Source organism: Dasypus novemcinctus, chromosome 7 (genome assembly GCF_030445035.2).
Source record: "Dasypus novemcinctus isolate mDasNov1 chromosome 7, mDasNov1.1.hap2, whole genome shotgun sequence".
In the NCBI taxonomy this organism is placed as follows: Eukaryota; Metazoa; Chordata; class Mammalia; order Cingulata; family Dasypodidae; genus Dasypus; species Dasypus novemcinctus.
In genome coordinates this window covers 75,491,901-75,517,688 of record NC_080679.1, presented here as the reverse complement: position 1 = coordinate 75,517,688, position 25,788 = coordinate 75,491,901, and the positions used below count along the sequence as shown (strand labels likewise).

Here is a 25,788-nt window from a genome sequence, read left to right as displayed (position 1 = left end):
TGTTTACAAACATACAAATGATAGCATATTATACCAAGTATTCTAAGTCCTGTGTTTTTACTGAATGATATCTTGGAAATTATTTGGTATACATAGAGCTTCCTCGTTATTATTTTGTTTAACAAATCAATTTTATTGATACATATTAATAAAGCACAAATCCATCCAAAGTGTACCATCAGTGGTATTTGATATAATCAGATAGTTGTGGATTCATCACTTCAGTCATTAATAGAGCATTTTCATTATTCCAACAATAGTCCTAATAATAAAAACAGAGAAACAAAAATTCATCACCTCTCAGTCTCTTTGCTTCCTGCCACACATAGCTGCTATTCTGTTTCTTTATTTAGGTCCTTGATCCATTTTGAGTTAAATTTTGTATGAAGTGTGAAATAGGGGTCCTCTTTCTTTCTTTTGGATATGGCTATCCAGTTCTCCCAGGACCATTTGTTTAACAGACTCTTCTGGCCCAGCTGGGTGGGCCTAACAGCCTAGTCAAAAATCACTTGACTGTAGACGTGAGGATCTATTTTTGAGTTCTAGAGTCTCTTTCATTGGTCAATCTGTCTGTGTTATGCCAGTACCATGCTTTTTTTTTTTTTTTTTTTTTACCTCTGTAGTTAAGTAATATGCTTTATTTTATTTTATTTTTTTTTGCGTGTGTTAAATAAAATATATTTTGCTTCTTTATTTTATTTTTATTGTCTTTTTTAAAAGAAACATAGATCACAAAAAATGTTACATTAAAAACTAAGAGGTTCCCATATACCCCACACCACCCCTCCACTCTTCCCACTTCAACACCCTCTTTCATCATTGTGGCACATTCATTGCATTTGGTGCATACATTTTGGAGCACTACTGCACTGCATGGATTATAGATCACATTGTGTTTGCACTCTTCTCCAGTCCATTCAGTGGGTTATGGCAGGATAAATGATATCCTGCATCTGTCCCTATAATGCCATCCAGGGCAACTCCAAGTCTCAAAAATGCCCCAACATCACACCTCTTCTTCCCTCTCCCTGTCCTCAGCATCTCCTGTGGCCACTGTCTCCACATCAATGATACAATTTCTTCCATTGCTAGAGTAACAATAGTTCTATAGTAGAATACCAGTAAGTACACACTAAACCATATTTTATTCCTCCATCCTGTAGACCCTAGGATGATGATGTCCACTCCACCTCTAAACTGAGAGGCGGTATAGGTCCCATATGGCCAACAAATGTGATTCTCTGGCCAAACAAATTTGATGAAGTGAATTCCCTGTGAGCTATTACCAGTTCCACATAATGGTAGAATAACATATGTGGTTCAGCATCATTAGCGATATAATAAAGAACTCAAATACAAATTCTATAAGGGAGTTTATTTTGCACTGTGGGTCACACACTGTACTAGGTCCTGGAATGAGGTCCTAGGTTAGTCAGATTCCAAATCCTGTGCTCTTTCTATTATATCACATATTTTCCTTTACCCCACAGTGGAGAATGGAAAAGCAGTGGCTCAAAGAATGATCACTTTTTTAATGAATTCCTGAGTGGAGAAGCAGGGAAAGCAGCATGAAATAGATATAAAACCTGGGGGACAGTTTTCAAAAGGTTTTCCTTCTTTTTCCCTTCCCTCCTCTCCCCTTCCCTTCTCTTCCGTTCCCTTTCTTTCCCTTCCCTTCCCTTTGTTCTCTTTTTCTTTTCTTTCCTTTCTTTACCTTTTTCTCTTTTCTCTTTTTTCCCGAAGGCTGGAAAAGAATAATTCCCTTACCCTAATTTAGAGGCGGAGATCAGTAGAGTGGCAACAGTAACAGGGACTTGGTGCTGATGAAGGCTGATGTATTGGATGTGGTAGCTTATAGCTATGCAAGGGGATTGCAGGGTTACCTTACTTGATTGAGTAATGTTTAGCCTTAAAGCAAAGCTTTTCTGTGGAGCAGCAGAGGGAGACAGTGATGAGCAAGTTTTTGGAAGATCTGCCTAATTTGTAAAAAAAGATTTATTTATTTATTTATTTATTTGTTTGTTTATTTATTTATTTATTTATTTATTTCTCTCCCCTTCTCCCCCACCCTGGTTGTCTGTTCTCTGTGTCTATTTGCTGAGTCTTCTTTTTTTTTTTTTTTTGATTTTGTAAAAATATTACATTAAAAAATATATATATGAGGACCCATTCAACCCCACCACTCCCCCCCCAGCAACACTCATTCCCATCATCATGACACATCCATTGCATTTGGTAAGTACATCTCTGGGCACCTCTGCACCTCATGGTCAGTGGTCCACATCATGGCCCATACTCTCCCCCATTCCATCCAGTGGGCCCTGGGAGGATTTACAATGTCCGGTGATTGCCCCTGAAGCACCATCCAGGGCAGCTCCAAGTCCCAAAGACGCCTCCACATCTCGTCTCTTCCTGCCATTCCCCATACCCATTAGTCACCATGTCCACTTTTCCCACTCCAATGCCACCTTTTCTCTGTGGACATTGGATTGGTTATGTCCATTGCACCTCTATGTCAAGAGGAGGCTCAGATTCCACATGGATACTGGATGCAATCCTCCCGCTTTCAGTTGTAGGCACTCTAGGCTCCATGGTGTGGTGGTTGTCCTTCTTCAACTCCATCTTAGCTGAGTGAGGTGAGTCCAATAAATCAGATTGTAGGTGCTGGAGTCTGTTGAGGCTCAGGGCCTGGCTATCACATTGTCAGTCCAGAGATTCAGATCCCCTAAATATATCTTAAACCCCAACACCAACTACAACTCCAGCACAGTAGCATGAAAGTCTTATGAAGAGAGATCCCATCTGAGTCCAGATTCATCACGCATAAACACCAGCTCCAAAGAAGGGCCATCTGACATGGCAGTTAACCCCATCTGCCATGACCGTAGCACCCATGGATCTCTTTAGCTCTCAAAGGAACCAATACCTGGGGGTTGTATCTACTTTATCTGTCTCTTAGACTCTGCTCAGTTGTGCATAAGGGCAATCCTTCTGACAGTCTCCAGACTCTTTTTTAGAGACTCATAGCCATATAAACTCATTTCTCCTTTCCATTTCCCCCTTACATTAGGTCAAACAGCATTTTAAAGTCATGCTATTTTATGTAGATAGGGATATTCTGCTGATCCGCATTGAACCTTCCATTCAAGGTCATTTTCCAGTTGCATCATCAGTTGGTAGTTGATAGTGATCCCTCAGTGCCAGGGAGGCTCATCCCCGGGTGTCATGTCCCACGCTGGGGGGAAGGCATTGCATTTACATGCTGAGTTTGGCTTCGAGACTGGCCACATTTGAGTAACATGAAGGCTGTCAGGAGGAAATTCCCAGGCACAATGCTGCTCTAGGCCTTGTTCTTATTTCAGGCATATCAGCTCACAAGCATAGTCATTAGTGTCAGGGGCTCACTGTTGGACCCTCATTCTTTTCCGGTCCTTGCCGCCGCACCTGGGAGACTATCGCTGCTCCCCTAGGGACCACAACAGAGCACCACTGGCCAGGAACCCAGTACCCCCCCTGCTGTGGTTTTTAATTGTTGCCCTGGGCCTCCTTGACCCGTGTGGAGCTCGCCCACGCGCAGTGCTGATGCATGCAAGGAGTGCCATGTCAACAGGAAGCCTAGGAGCCCCGCAGTGTAACACAGCCCTCAGGGATCCCCACAGCTGGGTGCCAGCCCTATGGGGGAAGTCAGATCTGCAAACTCTATATTATGCCTGAACCCTGCAATTCACTTACTTAGTAGGGCTCATTAATGTGGGTATATCGTCACTTCAGCTTTTGGACAGCTCCCGCCCTGTGCTTCCACAACACTGCCACTTGAGGGCGCCTTTACACCACAGCCACTTTACTGGCACAGATCCGAAGCCCTGCCCCTGATGCCGAAAACAGATTCCAAAACTGGAATTCCCAAGCTTCGCAAAATATTCCCTAATCGGCTTCCAGACGTGTCCCCCTCCCTCACCGCACCTTGAACCAACTTCCCAATTACGTCCCTTTATTGCCTACAGCCTAATTTGGTTGCAGATCGGCAGCCGGGCTTGTGGGGGCGGGGCTTCAGGCAGAAGTGCTATTATTTGTGTCCGCAATCAAAAATTTCCCCCGCTTCACAACAAAACACCGTCTATCTCCCCAAATCTATCCGCAAAGGCGACCCGTCGCATCAACCCGCCAACAGCCCGCCCAGGACTTGCGAACTCCCCAGCACCGCAGAGCCACCAAAAAGCTGAGCCGCTGCGCAGCACCTCGGCTCCACCCACCCCCAAGAGGGAGGAACCCGTGTGCAGTTCTCACCTCCGGGCAATAGAACCCAAATTATATCTTATAGACCAATCCTCTCCGTTAACTTTCCACCAAATCGATGTCCAGACACTTCCTGCCCTGCAAAAATCCCGAAAAAGCCCCGCCTCGGAGAACCTCCAGCCGCGCCCAGCCATCTATTCCCAGGAGAGACCACAAGGCAAGTTCACTCAGCAACCATCTTGCTTCTTCCCCCAGTAATATGCTTTAAAGAAAAGAAGTAAAGGTCCTCCAAACTTCATTCTCTTTGAAGACATTTTTGGCTATTTGGGGCTTCTTACCCTTCCATATAAATTTGGTAATTGCCTTTTCCATTTCTGCAAAAAAGGCCATTGGAATTTTTATTGTGATTAAGTTGAATCTGTAAGTCAGTTTGGATAGAATTGACATCTTTAACAATTTTCAGTCTACCAGTTCATGAACACAGAGTATCCTTCCAATTATTTAAGTCTTCTTTAGTTTCTTTTAGCAATGATTTCTAGTTTTCTGAATACAGCTCCTTTATATCCTTCGTTAAGTTTATTCCTAAATATTTGATTCATTTAGTCACTATTATAACTGCAATTTTTTTCTGATTTCCTTCTCCGATTGCTCATCAGTAGTGCACAGAAATGCTATTGATTTTTGCATATTAATCTTGTATCTTGCCACTTTGCTGGACTTGCATATTAGTTCTAGTAGCTTTGTTGTGGATTTTTCAGGATTTTCTAGATATAGGACCATATCATCAGTGAATAGTGAAAGTTTTACTTCTTTCTTTTCTATTTTGGTGTCTTTTATTTCTTTACGTAGCCTAATTGCTCTAGCTAAAACTTCTAGTACAATATTGAATAACAATGGTGAGAGTGTGCATCCTTCTCTTGTTCCCTATCTCAGCAGGAAAGCTTTCAGTCTTTCACCACTGAGTACAATGCTAGCTGTAGGTTTTTCATACATGCACTTTACCATTTTGAGAAAGCTTCCTTCTATTCCTACCTGTTTGAGTGTTATTAACAAGAAAGGATGTTGTATTTTGTCAAAACTTTTCTGCATCAATCAAGAGGATCATGTGATTTTCTTCAATTTATTAATGTGGTTTATTATACTAAATGATTTTCTTGTGTTGAACCACCCTTGCATACCTGGGATAAAAACCCACTTGATCACGGTGTATAATTCTTTTAATGTGCTTTTGGATTTGGTTTGCAAGTATTTTGTTGACAGTTTTTGCATCCATATTCATTAGAGATTTTGTTCTGTAATTTTCTTTTTTCATGATATCTTTATGTGGATTTGATATTAGGGTCATCTTGGCTTCATAGAATGAGCTTGGTAGCATTCTTTCCTGTTCAATATTTTGGAAAAGTTTTAGTGAGATTTTTTTAGCTCATTTTTGAATGATTCACCTGGAGTTCACCTGTGAAGACATCTGGTTCTGAGATTTTCATCTTTGGGAGGTTTTTAATGACTGTTTCAATCTCTTCACTTGTGATTGGTTTGTTGATGTCTTCTATTTCTTCTAGGGACAGTGTAGGTGGTTTGTGTGTTTCTAAGAATTTGTCCATCTCGTGAATATTGTCTATTTTTTTTTTGGCATACAGTTGTTCATTGTATCCTCTTATGATCGCTCTTATTTCTGTGGGGTCAGTGGTAATGTCCTGCCCTCTCATTTCTGATTTTACTTATTTTCATCTTCTCTCTTTTTCCCTTCGTCAGTTTAGCTAAGGGTTTGTCTATTTTGTTGATCTTAAAGAACCAACTTTTGGTTTTGTTGTTTCTATTTTTTGTTGTTCTTAATTTCATTTATTTCTGCTCTGATCTTTACTATTTCTTTCCTTCGGTTTTGTTTGGGATTAGTTTGCTATTCTTTTCCTAGTTCTTCCATGTGTGCAGTTAGAGCTTCAATTTTTACTCTTTCTTCTTTTTAAATGTAAACACTAAGGGCTATAAATTTCCCTTATAGTACTGTCTTTGTGGTGCCCATAGGTTTTGACCATGTTGTGTTCTCATTTTCATTTGTCTCAACATATTTGCTGAATTCTCCTGCAATTTCTTATTTGACCCACTAATTATTTGAGTGTGTACATTAATCTCCATATATTTATCAATTTTCCTTTTCCTGTCCATTATTGGTTTTCAGCTTCATTCCTTTATGATCAGAGAAAGTGTTTTGTATAATTTCTATCTTTTTAAATGTATTGAGATCTCTCTTGTGACCCAACATATGTTGTATCCTGGAAAAGGTTCCATGATCACTTGAAAAGAATGTATATTCTGCTGTTTGGGGTATAATGCTCTATAAATGTCTGTTAGGTCTAGTTCATTTATCATATTTTTCAAGCTCTCTATTTCTTTATTTATCCTCTCTCCTGATCTTCTATACAATACTGATAGTGGTGTATTGAAGGCGCCAACTATTATTGTAGAGACGTTTTTTCTCCCTTCTGTTTTGCCAGTGTGTGCCTCATATATTTTGGGTCCCACAGGTAAGGTGCATAAATATTTAATATAGCTTTTTCTTTTTGGTGAATGCCCATTTTATTAATATATAATGACTTTCTTCATCCCTTACAACAGTTGTGCATTTCAAATTTATTTTGTCTGAGCTTAGTTTCACTACTACAGCTCTTTTTTTGGTTACTATTTACATGGAATATCTTTTTTCAACCTTTCACTTTCAACCTGGTTGTGTCCTTACATCTGAGACTCTTGTAGACAGCATATAGATGACTCATATTTTTTATTTGGGGAGTTTTTTGATTGGGGAGTTCAAGCAATTAACATTCAATGTTATTATCATAAAGGCATTACTTTGTCTATTTTGTCCTTTGGCTTTCCGTTGTCATATCATCCTGTTGTCTGTCTTTTTATCCTATAATTTATCCTTCCTTGTAATCTTCATTTAAACTCTTCTCCAACTCTCACCCTTGATTTTTTTTTCAGGCTGCGGCACTCAATTTAGTATCTCCTGTAATTCTTATCTTTTGGTAACATACTCTCTCATTTTAAATTCCTCCTCGTTTTTGAAGAACTGTTTTGCCAGATACAGAATTCTTGGCTGGCAGTTTTTCTCTTTCAGTACCTTAAATATATCATACCACTTTCTTCTGGACTCCATGGTTTCTGATGAGAGGTTGGCATTTAGTCTTATTGAGGTTCACTTGTATGTGATGCTTTGTTTTCCTCTTGCTCCTTTCAGAATCCTCTCTTTAATTCTGATATTTGTCATTCTGCATAGTAGGCATCTTGTAGTAGGTCTGTCTAATTGGATATATTCTGTTTGACGTGCATTGTCCTTCTGGGATATTGATATTTATGTCTTTCATAAGGTTTGGGAAGTTTTTGGCCATTATTTCCTCAAATATCTTTTCTTCCCCTTTTCCATTCTCCTCTCCATCTGGGAGACTGATAATATGTATGCTTGTGCATTTCACATTGTTGGTCAATTCCCTGATACCCTGTTGCATTTTTTCCATTCTTTTCTCTTTCTTTTCTCCTGTTTTTTCCAATTTGGATGTTCTGTCCTTGAAATAACTTTCTATCTTCGAGCTATTCAAATCTGCTATGTAGCGCTAATGTATTTATTTTTAGAGCTACTGGGATTGAACCCAGGACCTTGTATGTGTGAAGCACTGCACTCAACCACTGAGCTACACCCACTCTTCTAATGTATTTTTAATCTCATCCATTGTGTCTTTCATTCCCATAAGCTCTATTACTTTTCTTTGCAGGCTTTCAAATTGTTCTTTATTCTCACCCAGTGTCTTCATAATATCCTTTGTCTCTTTATTTATATTTTCCTTCAATTCTTTGAATTAATTTAGGAGACTTGTGTGATTATCATTGATTAATTATCTTAAATCCTGTATATCATCAGGATATTTGGTTTATTCCTTTGGCTGGGCCATGTCTTCCAGTTTCCTAGTATGCCTTGTAGTTTTTTCTTATGTCTAAGCATCTGAATATGTTGTTGATTTTACTCTGATGGTCAATTTCTCTCTCTTGCCTAAGGGGGAACACCCCCCCCCCCCAGCTCTTCTTCTATAGTTGGTTCAGGTAGTTCTATGTCTTTAAAATTTTACAGCTTAAGTTATCAAAATTGGACCAGGGACTCACTAATGGCATGCAGATTTTCTCCCAGGGGTCTAAGGATAGACCTAAAAGCTATTTTTCTAATTGCAGTTTCCTGTCAGCCAGGAGTTGGCACTCATTGGTGAAACTTTCCACAAAGAGGTTTCTTTCAAGCTCTGCTTTCCAGTGTTTATGATCTGGCCAGACCCAAGATTCAAAGCAGGCTCTGCTCTTCGAATTTACTGAAGAGGAGCCATCCAGCTCACACTCCCTCTTCCTTTTGACAGTTGACAGGGAGGAAGACATTTGTTCCCCTCTCAGTTGGCTGCAGTGAACCAGGGGTTTTATCCTAGCTTAATATCTTGAGGGTGGGGGATGGGAGCCCTTTCCAGCTGCTGGGGGTTTTGGTAACTCACATTTGTTGTCTTTCTGTTTCTTGCCCTCCTGGGAGTTGCATAACACTGTCCTGCTCTGCTGACCCCGAACACAGGTCCCTCAAACAGCTTGTGGCCCTTTCTCTGTTGTTTTTGTTAGAAAGTTAAGCCCTGCCTACCTCCTCCTATGCCATCTTCTGGAACTCCCCTCATTCTTTAAAAATTCTGCATACTATTCTATTTTGTGGATTTTAGATTATTTATATATAAATATAATTCATATACTGTACTTAAATAATTTTACACATGTGCAAGAATATATAATTCCTAGAATTGGAATTATTGTATCAAAATATTCTAAATGATAGATGCTATCAAATTGCGTTCCAGTGGGTACCAATATTTAATCCTGTTTACCACACATTTTTAAACATATTAAAAACATTTTTATTCTCCCATACTCATAACATCTATTGAAATTGAGACCATTTACTGATGGTAAATTCTTTTAATGACTAAAGACATCTTAGAGAAGAAATGAGGAGACTCATCATCCAATTATGTATTGAAATCCACTGATGTTCTAGCAGCACTATTCCTTATTATTTTGTATTCCATCATATCATCAGTGTTTTATAATATTGACTTCTTCCAAAAAGCCCATTGGGCAGATTATCATCCTTACAATGATGTCATAGTATAGTTTCTTGCTCAATGAATATTGGTTGAGTGAATGAATGAATGAAAAAAACATGCTTGCATCTTTTTTTTAAACTTTATTTTTAAAGAAGTTTTAGATTATAGAAAAATTACACCAAAAATATAGGGGAGGGAAGCAAATGTGGCTCAAGTGATAAGGCCTCTGCCTACCATACGGGAGGACCTGGGTTTGATACCTGGGGCCTCCTGGTGAAAAAGAGGAAAAGAAAGCATGCCTGTGCAGCAAGCTAGTGCCCACATGGTGAGCCAAATGCCCGCATGGTGAGCTGAGGGCCCACATGGTGAGCCAAGTGCCCATATGGCGAGCTGAGTGCCCATGTGGGTGCCTGTGTGGCGAGCCAAGTACCCACACGAGTACCCATGCGGTGAGCTGAGTGCCTGCATGGTGAGCTGAGTGCCCGCATAGTGAGCTGAGTGCTCACGTGAGTAGCTGCATGGTGAGCCAGTGCCCATGCAAGTGCCCATGTGGTGAGCCAGTGCCCGTGTGGCAAGCCAGTGCCCGCATGGTGAACCGAGTGCCTGCGCAGCAAGCCGAGTGCCCACACGGTGAGCCACTGCATGTACAAGTGAGTTACACAGCGAGATTATGATGCAACAAAAGAGAGACGAAGGGGAAAGTCAAGGTAAAGCACAACAGAGACCAGGGATTGAGGTGGTGCAATTGACAGGGAATCTCTCTCCACATCAGAGGTCCCCAGGATGAAATCCTGGATAAGACAAGAAGAGAAGACAAAAAGAGAAATAGATACAGAAGATCACACAGCAAATGGACACAGCAAAAAACAGCAGGGTAGGGGAAGGGGAGGAGAAGAAAAATAAATACCCTTTTAAGGGCGGCAGACTTGGCCCAGTGGTTAGGGCATCCGTCTACCACATGGGAGGTCTGTGGTTCAAACCACAGGCCTCCTTGACCCATGTGGAACTGGCCCATGTGCAGTGCTGATGCACACAAGGAGTGCCATGCCACACAGGGGTGTCCCCCACGTAGGGGAGCCCCGCATGCAGGGAGTATGCCCCGTAAGGAGAGCCACCCAGCACGAAAGAAAGTGCAGCCTGCTCAGGAATGGTGCCGCACACATGGAGAGCTGACACAACAAGATGATGCAACAAAAAGAAACACAGATTCCCGTGCTTCTGACAATAACAGAAGCGGACAAAGAAGACACAGCAAATAGACACAGAGAACAGACAACTGGGGTGGGGGAGGGAAGGGGAGAGAAATAAATAAATAAATAAATAAATCTTTAAAAAAAAATACCCTTTTAAAAAAGTAGGAGATTCCTTGGGAAGTGGATGTGGCTCAAGCGTTGGGTGCCCGCCTACCACATGGGAGATCCCATGTTTGGTTCCTGGTGTCTCCTGAAAAGAAGAAAAGCACATACAAGCAGAGCACACAATGAATGGACACAGAGAGCAGACAGTGAGTGCAAACAACAGTGGGGGAGAAATAAATAAAATTAATCTAAAAAAAAAAGCCTAAAAAAATTATATATATATATGTATAAGGGATCTCATATATCCCTACCCCTCACATTTCCCTCAATAATATCTTACATGAATGTGGTACATTTGTTACAACTGATGAACAAATATTGAAGCTATTCTTCCCTCACCCCTCCCTCAGAACCTATGGTAACCACTATCTTTATATCAATGTCACAAGTTCTGGTAAGGACCACAGTGAAAGTGGGTAAGGTAAGGTAAAGAGCAGTATGTAGTCCTTACCCACTTTTACTGTGGTTTCACGTTGTCGTCAGCAGGCCTCTGTTGGGGAGGTAGCAAGATGCAAGAGGTTTTTCCATGAATACCTGGGTTAAGATAAAATAAACCAGTAAAAGGCCATGAGCTTATATCCACATAACTTAACACATGAAATGATTTATCTCTTAAAGCCAGAGATTCTCAACCAGCTGCTTCAGCAAGAGGGAGACTTTTTCAGACATTTCTGCTAAAATGCAGTCTCTCTTGACATAGATGTGGAGTGGACACAACCATTCTAAGGTCCACAAGATGGAGGAATAGAGTATGGATTAGAGTGGACTTACTGATATTCTATTCATGAACTATTGTGATTAGTAATCGAAGAAAATGTGGCATTGGTGTGGAGAAAGTGGCCATGGTGGCTACTGGGGTTAGGGAGTGAGAGGAAGAGATGTGATGTGGGGGCATTTTCGGGGATTGGAGTTGTCCTGGGTGGTGCTGCAGGGACAGTTACCGGACATTGTATGTCCTCCCATGGCCCACTGGGTGGACTGTGGGAGAGTGTGGGCTATGGTGTGGACCATTGACCACGAGGTGCAGCAGTGCTCAGAGATGTATTCACCAAGTGCAGTGAATGTCTCATGATGATGGAGGAGTTTGTTGTTATGGGGAGAGGAGTGGGATGAGGGGGGTGGGGGGTATATGGGACCTAATATTTTTTTAATGTAACATTAAAAAAATAAAGACAAAAAAAATGCTATCTCTGCTGCTACGAATGAATTTGTCTGTCTCCTATCCCTCAGGTGGATGAAAGATCAAGAGTCACTGTCCTTGGTAAAGTACTGTCCTCCCCTCCCCTCCCCTCTCCTCCCCCAATCTTCAGTGTGCTTCCTTTTCCACTTCCTTTTTCCTTAAGGATGATGCCCTTCTCCTTGTTCAGGGTAGAGAGAGCTAAGAAAAGATTATCAGAAGCACCTGAATCGAGAGATTTCTGTTCTCTAACTCTCATACCTAATGCTCATAGTGCACTCTTCAAATATTTAGTTGCAACAATGGCAGTTTTTTTTTTAACAGAGTCACCTCATTTTGAGTATAGCAGTAAGTACTGTGGAATGGTTTTTTGAGAACCTCTACTTGCCATGGTGAAAATTACATAGAGAAAGGAAGTAAGGCATCACTTCATCACAGACTTTGGAAAATGTACGGCTTTGTCAACACTTAGAATTTGGGTGTCAGGCCTCGGAAACTGAGACAGTAAATCCCATTGTAAATCCATTGTGTGTTATTTGTCATGGCAGCCAGACAAACTAAAATGTCTGGAAAGCATTTACAAAAAATTAAACATTAGTTATTTGCATTATACCAGAAGCCATTCTAAATTCTAAAGAGCCAAAGAAAATTATTTTTAACTTAATGATGGTAGAATAAGTGTATTCCATAGAGAAAATTACCATAGTGTTCTATTTTATGAGCTGTTTGGGATTTAGCAGGCATCCCAGTTTGGCTGGGATCTTCAGGACCCTCAACTGGGTGTGTGTGGTAGACATCCTTATGCCCAGGCTGATGATCCTGTACTGAGTTTAGAAGCCCAGTGAAGATGCCTAAAAAGGGTCTGTTAAAACTGGACAAGGTTGTATTTTGGTATTTTCATTTTAATTGTAGCTAGACAAATTGTGACATTCTGAACCTGGTCAAAAGGTTTCCTCTCTTTATTCGTTATCAAATGCAGGACCAACCATGATTCCAATGGTAGCAGGGCTGCTTCTGCCCTTTGCCTGCAGGTGGGAGTTTTAATTGTCCGAATAGTCTTGGGCCCCAGATATGGCATCGCTCGCTCCACTGTGGGAGAGGTGACTGTGGTTGCCTGCCAAGGGGCGGGGGAGGTAGTCTCACCTTTTACTTCTTTCCTCAGGGCCAAAATGGCAGCCCATGGTGGCATCCTGCTAAAACTCATCTCATTTAGCACCCTTAGGGCACAGTTTTCTCCTCATTCTTTTATAAAAATAAGAGCTAGTGGCGTGATTTCTGAACAGGGAGACATCATGCCAGGAGCTTGTCATCTTCACGCGCTCTGCCCCCTCGTGGCAGATGGGCAGCCCGTATTTTGGAAGGGTCACAAGAGGTCTTGGAGTGCCTTGCTCTAGTCATAGTCAGTCTCAATTGTGAGAATAAAAAGTTGCATTTGCATCTGGGATCTCAAGCTCCATCGAGGGGATTTTTCTAAGGGTTACCCTGGACACTGGAAGATCGAGAGCCCCAGTCAGAAGAGAATTTTGGCAAATTAATTGGGTGGAGTTGTGAAGGTATGTGTGTGTGGTATCAGGGTGGGTGGGTATGAAACTTACAGGGAGCGGGTCAGGAGAGCAGGTCTCCAGGGAGAGAAGGTGTATTATAAACCACATTTTTAGAGACTAAATGACCAAGAAATGGTGGTGCTGTTGTCATAAAAAGAGAAAGGAGAAGGAACTGATTTTAGGGGAAAGATTTTACAATAATGCCTTCATGAAGTCTTTGTAGAACTTTCACCCATAAGTGATGATTCTTCCTCCTCTGAGTTCCTAATCTCTTTTTTCCTATTTTCATTATGCTTCTTACTACATTTCACCTTGATAAGGGATGTGTAGCAGTTTGATATGGTTATGAATTCCAAAAATAGATATTGGATTATGTTTGTAATCTGATCTGTACCTGGTCCTGATTGAGTTATGATTAGGGCTTTAATTGGGCTACAACATGAGGGCATTGAGACCCTGCCCCCTTGGTGGGTGGGGATTCACAGATAAAAGGCATGGCAGAGGACACAGTTGTGGGCTTTTAATGTTGGAGTTTTGATGTTGGAGTTTGATGCTGAAGCTGGAGCCCCAGGGAGAGAAACGGAGCCATTCACCTGATAATCTACAGCTGACCTCGTGGAGAAAGGCAATGCCTAGAAATCCTCATAGTCTACAGCTGACCTTGTGGAGGAACCAGAGGAGCTGAGCCCAGAGGAACCCAGGAAGCCTGAAGTCTTGCAGATGTCGGCAGCCATCTTGCGCCAACACATAAAAATAGACTTTGGTGAGGGAATAACTTATGCTTTATGGCCCGGTATCTGTACGCTCCTATCCCAAATAAATACCTTTTATAAAAACCAACCAATTTCTGATATTTTGCATCAGCACCCCTTTGGCTGACTTATACAGGGTGTATGAGTACAAATCTCCTTAACTCAATTTTAACTTCCTGGGTGCAGGTGTATTACCTCAATGCTTTATTCTCCTCTCATAGGAAAACTCAGTAAATATTTGCATATCAAATGAGTGAATTTTCAGTACCTTCTTTCTGAAGTCTGTTGACATTATTGGGAAAACTTGTAATTAGGAAACAGTAAACATTTCAGTAACCCAAGTGGTTAATAATTGTATAATTAAAATGATAACATAAGTGGTAAACATCTTGAGTTTCAGACACTTTCTGATATATCCAGTCATCAGTGTCATTATAAATACACATGATTTTTTTAGCATACTAATGGTTATCTAAGCTCTGTGTTTCAAATACCTTTATGTGTTAAATGAGGGTTATTAATAACTACTTTATCTAATAGTGGTGATCACTATTTTCAATAGGTTTCAAAGTCCTTTGAAAAGTGAATAAAGTTACAAAAAAGCTGAGATTGTTGAGTACTTTGTGTTTGTTCCCAATTAGTTCATTTGGATGTTATTTTATATTATTTTATTTTTTAAAGATTTATTTATTTATTTATTTATTTCTCTCCCCTTCCCCCCCACTCCGGTTGTCTGTTCTCTGTGTCTATTTGCTGGGTCTTCTTTGTCTGCTTCTGTTATTGTCAGCGGCAGGGGAATCTGTGTTTCTTTTTGTTGCGTCATCTTGTTGTGTCAGCTCTCCATGTGTGCGGCACCATTCCTGGGCAGGTTGCACTTTCTTTCGCACTGGGTGACTCTCCTTACGGGGCACACTCCTTGCGTGTGGGGCTCCCCTACCGGGGGACACCCCTGCGTGGCAGAGCAATCCTTGCGCGCATCAGCACTGCACGTGGGCCAGCTGCACGCGGGTCAAGGAGGCCCGAGGTTTGAACTGCGGACCTCTCATGTGGTAGACAGATGCCCTAACCACTGGGCCAAGTGTGCCGCCCTCATTTGGATTTTAAGTTTGGCTCCCGGTGAAGGTCAGGTGCGACACAAGGGGAAACTGAGGTGAGCATGCGTGGGAAAAGATAGTATGTTATTCACAGGTTCCAGAGAGAGAGGAGGGCCATGAAGGGTCAATGGGAAGTGAGATTGGCTCTGCGGCTCAGCCAGCAGGTAGGAGCACACGGCAGAGCCAGAGGGACCTGTGGGCTTGTGGCTTTATTGTGCTCAAGAGATGGAGGTCAGTAGTTTGCCCACAGGAGTCAAGGATTGGTTAGTTTAAAGTAAACATGCAAAAAGTGAGAGGGACTGGAGGTCCAAGGGTGGTGGGGATGATGAACTTGTCATTTAGGACCAGCTGTGGGTTCTGGGTGAGAGTGGGGGTGGTATAGATGGTGGTTGCAGATGTGGGGTTAGGCTCTGAGGGAGTTTATGTCCAGGCTGGAGAGCCTCAGTGTTGAGGCAAGTGACTTAGCCAAAGTAAGATGGATTACGAGGCAGCACATAAAAAATTTCAATTGTTATAACAATGTTTAATATCCTACTGTTATTATAGTATATACAGAAAAACATACATGTACACCTACTGAAAAACCCACAAAGCATTCATTGAATTCTAGTGTTTTTAATCATTTTGTTCATGGCTTTCATTAGATACTTCTTGTAAAAGGTCTTGGTGGATAATGGGCTAATGAAGATGATGAAGATGCTGGTACTGGTGAAAATAATAACTTTTGTGGACCTTTATAATTTATAGGGCTCACATGCCATGTCTCAGATATGATAGTTCTTTATTAAGGGAGGGGAATAAGTATTTATAACCTTAAATTATTGTTAAAATAAAACAAGTCAAAATGAATAGCAAAGTCATTTTAATGCAAAGGTATTTCATTAACATTAAACCCAATATTCTGAAATACATTTAGTGATCTTCAGGGGACATCTGAGAAAAAAAATGAAGTTGCTTAGGAAATTAATGATTGCATACATTCTTTAAGATGACAGCATTATTATAGTCTGCTATTGGTGTCCATTTCTTGGCCAAGCCTTCCTTTTATGACTCTGGAACAGCAGCTGAATTTTCACCTGGTACAATGCATGTAAGCAGCACCCAGAATCTAGGGCCTCACAATTCCTCTTCTGCTTTTTGGCTGTTCTCACTTTGCCTACTTTATACAATAAAACAAGGTCTGCCTAGAACTCTGTTCTCATCAGTACCATAGTACACCATTCTGAGTTTTTCTAATTTTGGTTTTGTGGCTTTCTTCCTCATTAGACTGTGAACTTTATGTGGGTAAGAATGGTGTCTTGCTCATCTTTGTATTTCCAGGAAAGAGTATTTAAAATATAGGGGGAAAGCAATAAACTTCATTGGCTAGATGAATTAAATGAATGTGCATTCATGAAAGGATGTGCTTTGTGAATGGAAAGCCATTTATAATTCTGTACTTTTTGATACTTCATATTGCAAAGCTGTCTTATTAATTTGAAATTTAGATGTGATAAAAAGATATAAGTGGTAAAACTAATCCTTTCAAGATTATAAACACTAAAAATGATCTTTTTTGATACTAACAGGCATTGTTTATCATTATATAGTATTTAAAATAATTTTATTTCATCATAAATATTCTTAGTTTGAGCCTTTTGCCAGCTTAGATGGATTAACCTCTGTCCACCCTTAATGCCTGAATTATAAAGTTTCAGATTACTTCCTGAAATTCATCCTAGAAAAGCTGAAGGACCATAAGGAAAACAAAACAAAACAGGAAAACATGGTGATATGGTGACTTACAAAGAATAAGGCCCAACTAGTATTTACTTAGTGAATGAATATATGAATGAAAGTAACTCAGAGAAGACAAAATTTACATGCATGAAATGTGAAATAATAAAATAATGGGATGAGATGCCAAAAGGAAATGTTACCAGCTGGATTTCAGAGAAGACAGAAAACGTAAGGAAAAGCTCCACAAAAAGAAACCTAAGCTGAGCCGGAAGGAGAAAATAAGAGAAAATGACTTCATGTCTGTGTTAGTTTCCTATTGCTACATAACAGATCTCAACACACTTAGTGGCTTAAAACAGCATACATTTATTATCTCACTGTTTCCATGAGTCAGGAGTCTGGGCACAGCCTGTCTGGATCTTTTTCTCAGGGTCTTAATGGCTGAGATTAAGGTATTGGCCAAGCTGTGTCCCTTTGTGGAGTTTGGGGGACCTCTTTCAAGCTCACATGTGCTGGCAGAATTCAGATCCTTGCAGTTGCAGGGCTGAGGTCCCTGTTTTCTTGCTGGCTCCAATTGGGGGCTGCTCCCAGCTCCTAGGAGCCATCTATATCTTTTGCCATATGGCTCTCTCGTAACATGCAAGCTTACTTCTTCAAGGCCTGGAAACTTCTTCCATCTCTGACCTCCAGACCCTCTTTTCAAGGACCCAGGTGATGAGGTCATGCCCACCCAGGGAAAGCTCCCTTTTGATTAATGTAACAATCAGTTGATTAGGGACCTTAATTATACTTGAAAAATTCCTTCAGCTTTGCCACACGTAAAATGGGTTTTAATAGTCCTGGAAGTGGGATCTCACCACCTTTGCCATAGTCTGTTAGTTTAAAGCAAGTTATAGTCCCCCTGACACTCAAGGGTGTGGGTCATTTGGAGGTCATTTTAGAATCTTGCCTACCAATGTCTTTTGTACATGGTTCTTTTTATTATTGTTTAAATATTTTTAAAGTCAAAGTTTGTTTTTTTTTGAAGTGATTTAAAAATATGGGCCCTGTGTGTCAGATGTCAAGCTAAGGAAAATAATTTCTCTGCACTTAGAGGCTTTACTTAGGGCACCAGCTGTACACAGCTATTAAGGGAGAGGAAAGAAGCCAAGATTGAGTTATAATTAGAGAAACACCCGTCATCATTTTGTTATACTGCAAGAACTTCCTAACCCATCTCCCAGCTGGTGGTCTTGACTCCCATATGCTTCTATTTGCTGTCAAGGTAGTCTTTCCAAAATGCACATCCAGTCATGCCACTCCCCTGCTTAAAACATTTCTACTGACTCAGGCAGAACCCAAGCTCTTCCACATCCTAGGAGAGCACTACCTGCATCTCCCTGTCCCATCACATAGCTTCGTGTGCCCCTCGTTCATACTCAGACAGTGGCAGTGGCTTAAGAGGAGAAGATGGATCTGAGAGACTCTGAGTAGATAGAATTAGGTTGTGGCAGGGAAGGTGAGCCTGCTACCTAGTAAGGAGTGCAGGTGCAGTAGCAGGTCGGGGAGAGAAGGTAAGTTTAATTTGAGGTTGCTGTAGAACAGAAAGTCATTCCCAAGGATGATCTGCTCCTTTGGCCCTCGGCTGATTACTGTGAGGTCTCCAAAGAAAGCGCGTGGTGCGGTCTCTATGAGATGAGACTGTGGAATCAGGAAATTATAAATTCACAAGAGTGGCAACAGAGGGATTGTCACTGGTGGTAGACCCCAGAGGTGGGATAAAGATATCAGTTAATAGCTGGATGAAATTTGCCCTACACTATGAAGTATCCAATAAAAACAGTGACAGGTAAAATATTTCTTTTTCATTGTTTTCAGTGCTTAAATAATTAAGCAAGGGAGTCATTATTAGAGCTTAATTTTGGGACACAAAGAAAATATCAGGAATAGAGTTCAGATTTATCAATTTTGATCCCAAACCAACTTTAAGTAACGAAGTATCTTTTGTCACTTGACCTCAAACGATCTGGTTATGAATCTTGAAGTTCTTTTATGCTTGAGTTGGGCTGTGTGGAAATATAAACGTTTTTTCCTGCTTTTTGAAAGTCCCATTTCTTCAGGAGAGGTTTTATTATATCCCTGTCTGTCTTTCCTTCTAGTGTGGGATATGCTCTGGGGAGAAGAAATAAAAAAGGGATGCTTTCCATCTTGAAAGAAATTATGACCGCCCCTCCCTTCTTCCCTCCCTGCCTCCTTCCCTTTCTCCCTTCCTTCCTTCCTGTCTTTCTTCCTTTAACATTTTAGTATGTACCTCACAAAAATAAGAACTTTAAAAAAACATAACCGCTTGCCTTTATCACATCTAAAGTAATGAACAATCATCCCTTAATGTCATCAAGTAAAGAGGAAATATTCAAATTTTCCTGATTCTGCTTATCTCTTTCCTTTTGTGACTAATAGGAATCATCCAAATCATGTCCAGGCAATTTCAAACTCTTCTGGTCCTTGTAATGGCTCCTATGGCCACTTACCTGCTGCCGTTGCTTTGGGCCTGCAGGCTAGTGCCAGTCCTGCTCGGAAGCTACCCGTGGAATTCACTGGGCTGCTGACGTGGCTGGGTGTGACTCCCTCCTGGTGCCCCCATTACTGCTCATGACTTGGTCCCCACTGAGAGGCCCAGCCCTTCTGCCAGTGCGGTTCTCTTACTGTCTGTGAAATGCACACAAAGACTGTGGTGAAAGTTGTCCATACTACTTTATTTATTGTGTTCTAGCCCCTGTTCAAAGCCCCTGAACTCTGAGAGCATAGCTTCTGGTAGGGAGATTGTAACACCCTTCCAAAGGGGTACTAGTTCTTTTCTTTGCCATAGGTGGAAAGAGGCGCTGGTATTGATGCTTTGTAAAAAGCCTATAAGTGTCCCAGCTTATTCATCTCATAAGCAGGACACCAGTGCATCAGGATTTCCCTTCCTTTTTCCCAGGAAGCAGAATCCAGGCCCTTTTACTAGGGAGTAACCAGAAGGCTAGCCTATCTGTTGCACATGTTCTTCATATCTAGTTTCCCTGAGCTTTTAAGTGTGATGGGGCAAGTGAAGAGCCTTTAAACTAATGGAAGCCTGTATCTTAAATATTACCTTTTAGGGCATTTGCTCATATGTTCTAAAATTTTTCATCTCTCATGCTGAGATCTGTCTTCTGGCAATGTCTCAAGTTCCTTGAGACTCTGGGGTATATATACCTGACTTCTGTATTAGTTTAGGTAACGCTAGGTTTTGCCTTAGTAACAAAAAAGCCCTCCATATCTCAGAAGCTTCACACAATGGAGACTTATTTGTTACTCACACAGTCTTTTGTGGATTTTATGGTTATTCTCCATCTTGTGGCTATACCATCTATATTAGGGTTCTCTAGGGAAACACAACCAACAGGTGATATTTATAAATATTATGAGATTTTTATAAGAATTGTATTATGTGGCTATGGGGATAGATGAGTCCAAATTCCAGTGCAGGCTGCAAGCTGGGAACTCTGATGAAGGTTTTTGATGAATTCCTCAGAAGAAGCTGGCTGGCCGAAGTAGAGATGTCAGCTCTCTCTTCTGATTGCTGAAATCGTCATTTCTCCTTTTAAAGCCTTCAACTGATTGAATGAGGCTTCTCTCATTGTTGAAGGTAATCTCCTCAGTTGACTGTAGATGTAATCAACCTTAGATGCAATCAACTGATAATTTAAGTCCATGAAATGGCCTCTGAGTAACAATCAGGACAGTGCTTGTTTGACCAAACAAATGGACACCAAAACCTGGCCAACTTGGCACATGAGCTTAACCATCTCAATCCACCCCTTGTCAACTTGGCAGCCAGATACATTTCCTTAAACCATACTTAATCTCTAAATAAAAACAGGAACAGTCATATTTTCACCTATCAATACTTAACTGTTCTGCATACAACAAGGAACTCACTGACTTTCCCCAGACTAAGATTCAAGTCCTTAGGTAATATTCACTCTTAAACTTGATATCCTATAACTTAAATACTATGACATGAAGCTAACACAATTTATGTCATATGCTAAGGGGAGAAGATAAGGAAGAAAACAAAAGTATTTGCTTTGTGTACATACATAAACATACTCAAAATAAGCAAGAAATATTCATAACCATTGCAATCCTTGTTTCTATAATTGGCCACGTGGTTGTAGCTTATATTTATAGCTACTTTCTTCCACTACTCATTCCATGTTCCCTTTATCTTCAGCAAGCACCTCAGCTGGCTGTAGTTTTTCCTGGTGAGGTGACCCAAACCTTTATTCCTGAAGTTTCTAGACCTTTATTAGTCCTGCCTGGATTGAGTTGTTGCAATTTTCCATTTATTTTAATCACAGGGATTGGCTGTACTAAGAGACACCCTAGGGGATATCCAGTATTCCAGACAAACTGTTTTTCATCTCTATTGTATAGCAGCAGTCATATTTCCCCTTGATAGCCAGGATTAATCACCCTAGCCAGTACAGTAAAGTAATTCCCTTCTTGGCCTGTTGGTTCAGACGCATGAGGAATCCAAAGTGGCCAGGTGGCAGTATAAACTTCCAGTTCAATGGAATCATTGTGCCTCCTGGTGGAAGTGCTCCTTCTTTTGGAACTAAGATGTAGACCAACAGAGCTTAAGGTTTCAGGGACAGGAAGCAATTTCGACCCCTTGATTCCTGGAACTATGAATTCTGGCTGTGGGAGAAACAGCACCAAGAATGGACTCTGATTTAGAGCATTCTCAGCTTCCTGGAGAGCATTGCCCCCACCCTGCAAGGTATTGCCACCAAGTTGGTACTGTAATTGAGTCTTCAAAGGCCATTCCACCAATCTCTGAATCCAGCTGATTCAGGATGATGGGGAACATCGTAAGACCAGTGAATTCCATGAGCATGTGCCCATTCCTGCCCTTCCTTTGCTGTGAGGTGGATTCCTTGATCAGAACCAATGCTGTGTGGAATACCATCACAATGAGTAAGATATTCTGTAAGTCCATGGATGGTAGTTTTGGCAGAAGCATTGCATGCAGGAAAGGCTGACCCATATCTGGAATATTTGTCTATTCCAGTTAGAACAAAACACTGCCTCGTCCATGATGAAAGTAGTCCAATGTAATCAACCTGCCACAAGGTAGCAGGCTGAACCCTTAGGAGGATGGTGCCATATTGGGGACTGAGTGTTGGTCTCTGCTGCTGGCAGTTTGGGAACTCAGCAGTGGCTATGGCCAGGTCGGCCTTGAAACACATGCCCTCTAAAGTTGTGGCTGAAGAAGAAAAAGATGGAAGAGGCACTCCTGGCTCTTAACAGTCTCATCTCAGAAGTGAATGTATATCATAGTCCGTTGACCAGAATATGGCCCCAACATAACTGGAAGGGAAGCTGGGAAATGTAGGGGAGCGCATGGGTATTTGCTGAGCATTATCTGTCTCTGTCACATCCTTACCCAGCTCATTCTTTCTGATCCTGGAATGCTAGGAACTCATATTAAGCTGGGTCACTTCTATATAATGTGAACTACCTGTCAAAGAACACCACTAGAATTCTGCAAAGCATATTGTAGAAATAGACTTGGGAAACTGCTCAAAGGAAAGAAATAAAATAGTTCATATAATCTGTAAAACTATCCTATTTTTGTCTGGTTCTTTGGTTCATTTTTAATCCAGAGATTACAAAATGGTGGTGAACAGGTTTGGTTTATTTCACAGATGTCTTTTGTTTGACCTGTACAACATTCAAGAAATGTAAACAAACATCTAGATATCTAAATTTCCTTTAACAATTGGGAAATCTGACAATATTGGGCCTGTGTTTCTTTAGGAAACCAGTAATAAGGAAAACAGTTGAGTAAGGACTGTTGCCTTTAGACAGGCTGGTCTTGGCTCCCTGTGCTCCCCGCCACTCCCTTTTGTATGGCTGACACATGGCTGAGTATCAATTGTTACTTATCTTTGTGCTTTCGCCATTGCTTTCTTTTAATAGAGTTTTTAATCATACATTTGGCCCTTTATTTTTTTAAAATTTATTTTATTTATATACCCCCTTCCCTGCCACTTGCTTGCTGTCTGCTCTCTGTGTCCATTCTCTGCGCATTCTTCTGTGTCTGTGTGTCTCCCTTTTTTGCGTCATCTTGCTGTGCCAGCTCTTTGTGGGTGCGGGCCGTCTGTTCTCTGCAGGCATAGGCTGTCAGCTCTCCGTGGGGCCCAGGCCAGCTTGCCTTCACAAGGAGGCCTTGGGATGCAAACCCAGGGCCTCCCATATGGTGGGTGGGAGCCCTATTTGTTGAGCCACATCCGCTTCCCAACATTTGGCTCTTTTTACTCACTTACTTTACCTGATTGGCGCTTATAGGCATTTGTGTTTGTGACCTTGGTTTTAAGTAAAATCTCCATTTTCATGTGTCACATCATATCTTGTTACTTCATAGATATAGGCAGTGATTAAACACTCTCCAGTAATTGCACTATGGACTCATGACTCTGAGGTTGGTTCCCGCTAAAGCTATCTGCAATAGTAGTGATTTAAGGTAAATAGTTGACCAAGGCCATAGAAATACCTGTAATGGGGATAAGTGGATAAATTTATATATAATTAGAAGAAAGCTTATTGATAAACTTTCAAATAAATCCTTACTGATATAGCTTTCATGCTTTTTCTTTCCTTCATAGACCATTGGAACGATCTAGTGAAGATGTGGATATAATCTTCACACGACTGAAAGAAGTTAAAGCTTTTGAGAAATTTCACCCAAATCTCCTTCATCAGATTTGTTTATGTGGTTATTATGAGAATCTGGAGAAAGGAATCACATGTAAGAAATGCAACTCCAATGGTATATTTTCATTTACGGTCCATGTTCCTTTGTGGTTACTTTCTGAGGATAGATAGCGAATGGATTATCTATATTTGTACTTCAACTAAATTCTCTAACTTTTCAGTTTTATGTAGGCATTTCCTTAACTCTTTTGTTCACAGTATATAACTTGTTCTTCCAGGCAGACTGCTTTCTAGAGGATCTGGGAGGGTATACTGGTTTGCGTATTCAGCTATTTCCTTCCAAATTCAAATATTTAATTATCTTTTCTATCCCAAGAAATATGTGAGCCAATAGGACACTAGCTAATGATGAAATGTCTCTTAACTAATAATGCTAATGGTAATATTTTGAATTAATTTCTGTCATATTGTCTATCTGACATGTATAGGAAGGATGAGCCTGTAGGGTGGGACAGCTACATTTATAAAAAGTATTTTCTCCTTAGACAAGTAATACTTTTTCATCACTTGGTACCCTTTATTCTGTAGTAACAGAAAACTCCCATCCAATTGGCTTGAATAATCTATTACTTGTGTATAAGAAGGGGGAAACATCATATACTAGAAGTCCTGATACAGCATGGCTTCAGGGTTGGTTAATTAAGTGGTGTAATGACATTATTAGGGTAACAGGCTCCACTGGCCTTTTTCCCCCCTCTATCTCTTAGATGTTGGCTTTGTCCTTAGGCTTGCCCCCAAATTATCCTAAGGCAGCTGCAGCAGTTGGGAGAATTACTTGCTATTATAAAAGCATCCTGCAGAAGGACTGTTTTTTCTTGTGTAATTTTTTCAGAAGTCCTCCACTAGATGTCCTGTAATGTTTCATTGACCAGAATTGTATAACATACCCATATCTAGGCCAATCACTGGCAAAGGCAATGGGGTCACCATGATTGATTTAGACCAATTCTGATTACCCCCATGGAGCTAGGTTGGGAACCTGTTTCCTCTGGGGGATACTTGAATAAAATCTGGGCTCAGTTAGAAAGCAAGAAGGGAGGGGAAAAATAGTTCTGGGTGAGAAATCAGCAGGTCCTATCACAACATGTTTGTAGAAAATTTTGGAAAAAAAAGAAAATAAAAGCCACCTACAGTCCCATAACTCAGAAACTGCAATTGACATTTTGTATGTACCCTTCCAGATATTCCTCCATGTGAATGCACATTTCTATTTTTTAAAAAATCATCCATACATATAATTTTCAAATCTATTTATTTCCTTTAAAATATGAGAAATGTCTTTCTTTGTGGGATGAAACTTTATTTTCTGTTCTTAAAACATTTTCAAAGTGAATCCTCTATGAAATAAAGTATGCATTTGATTGACAAATAATTAATGTCGTCTGGGGCCAAGGAGTTCATGAAAGGCAAAGTCTTAACTCTAAAATATATCACTTTACAAAGGCTTGGAGCAGCAGAAGACAGCTGTAAACTCGTCAGTCTCCCATTGTAAGCTTATCATTGTGTTTGGTAGGATGCTGTTGTTGTTCTTTGCCTTTCCCCAGCACATCCTATTCGGGGAGTTCAGAGCAGCTTGTCGTCATTAATTACAGCTCCTAGAAGTGTGCTCTTATGCAGTGAGCCCCTGCCTTGCCAGAACTCCACTATCCCACTGCGTTATCGTATGATTTTTCCATTGAGTCATTTAACCTCTCTAACTGTGAAATGAATTTAGAAATATCAGATCATTCCCTCTAGTTATAATGGCTAGCATATATAAAAGGACAGGTAGGTTTGTATGAGATGTTTGAACCAGTGTTTCAGAATTATTTTCCAAATACAGATTTTGACATGATATGAAAACTAGGGTTTCTAATAGCTAAATATTTTTTTTCTCTGAAATGACAAAAGTAAAGCAAAGTCAAACTCAGAAATTTCTGATGAGAATTGTTTCCAAAGAGTGGTTAGCCCCAGGTGCCAAAAAAAAGTGAATTTATAAAATAAAGAAGAAATACAGGAGCTAGGTTTT

The 25,788-nt window shown here is 40.7% G+C and overlaps 1 protein-coding gene across 4 annotated transcripts in view; it reads left to right on the top strand.

Moving 5' to 3' along the window:
* The window catches only part of RAPGEF4 (Rap guanine nucleotide exchange factor 4), a 339,975-nt gene that overhangs the window by 57,742 nt on the left and 256,445 nt on the right, over nt 1-25,788 (top strand). For all 4 annotated transcript variants that reach the window (XM_012518928.4, XM_004476786.5, XM_004476785.4 and 1 more), the window contains exon 2: nt 23,672-23,814. In XM_012518928.4, coding sequence (XP_012374382.1) covers nt 23,672-23,814 — 143 coding nt within the window. The remainder of the gene's footprint in view (nt 1-23,671; nt 23,815-25,788) is intronic.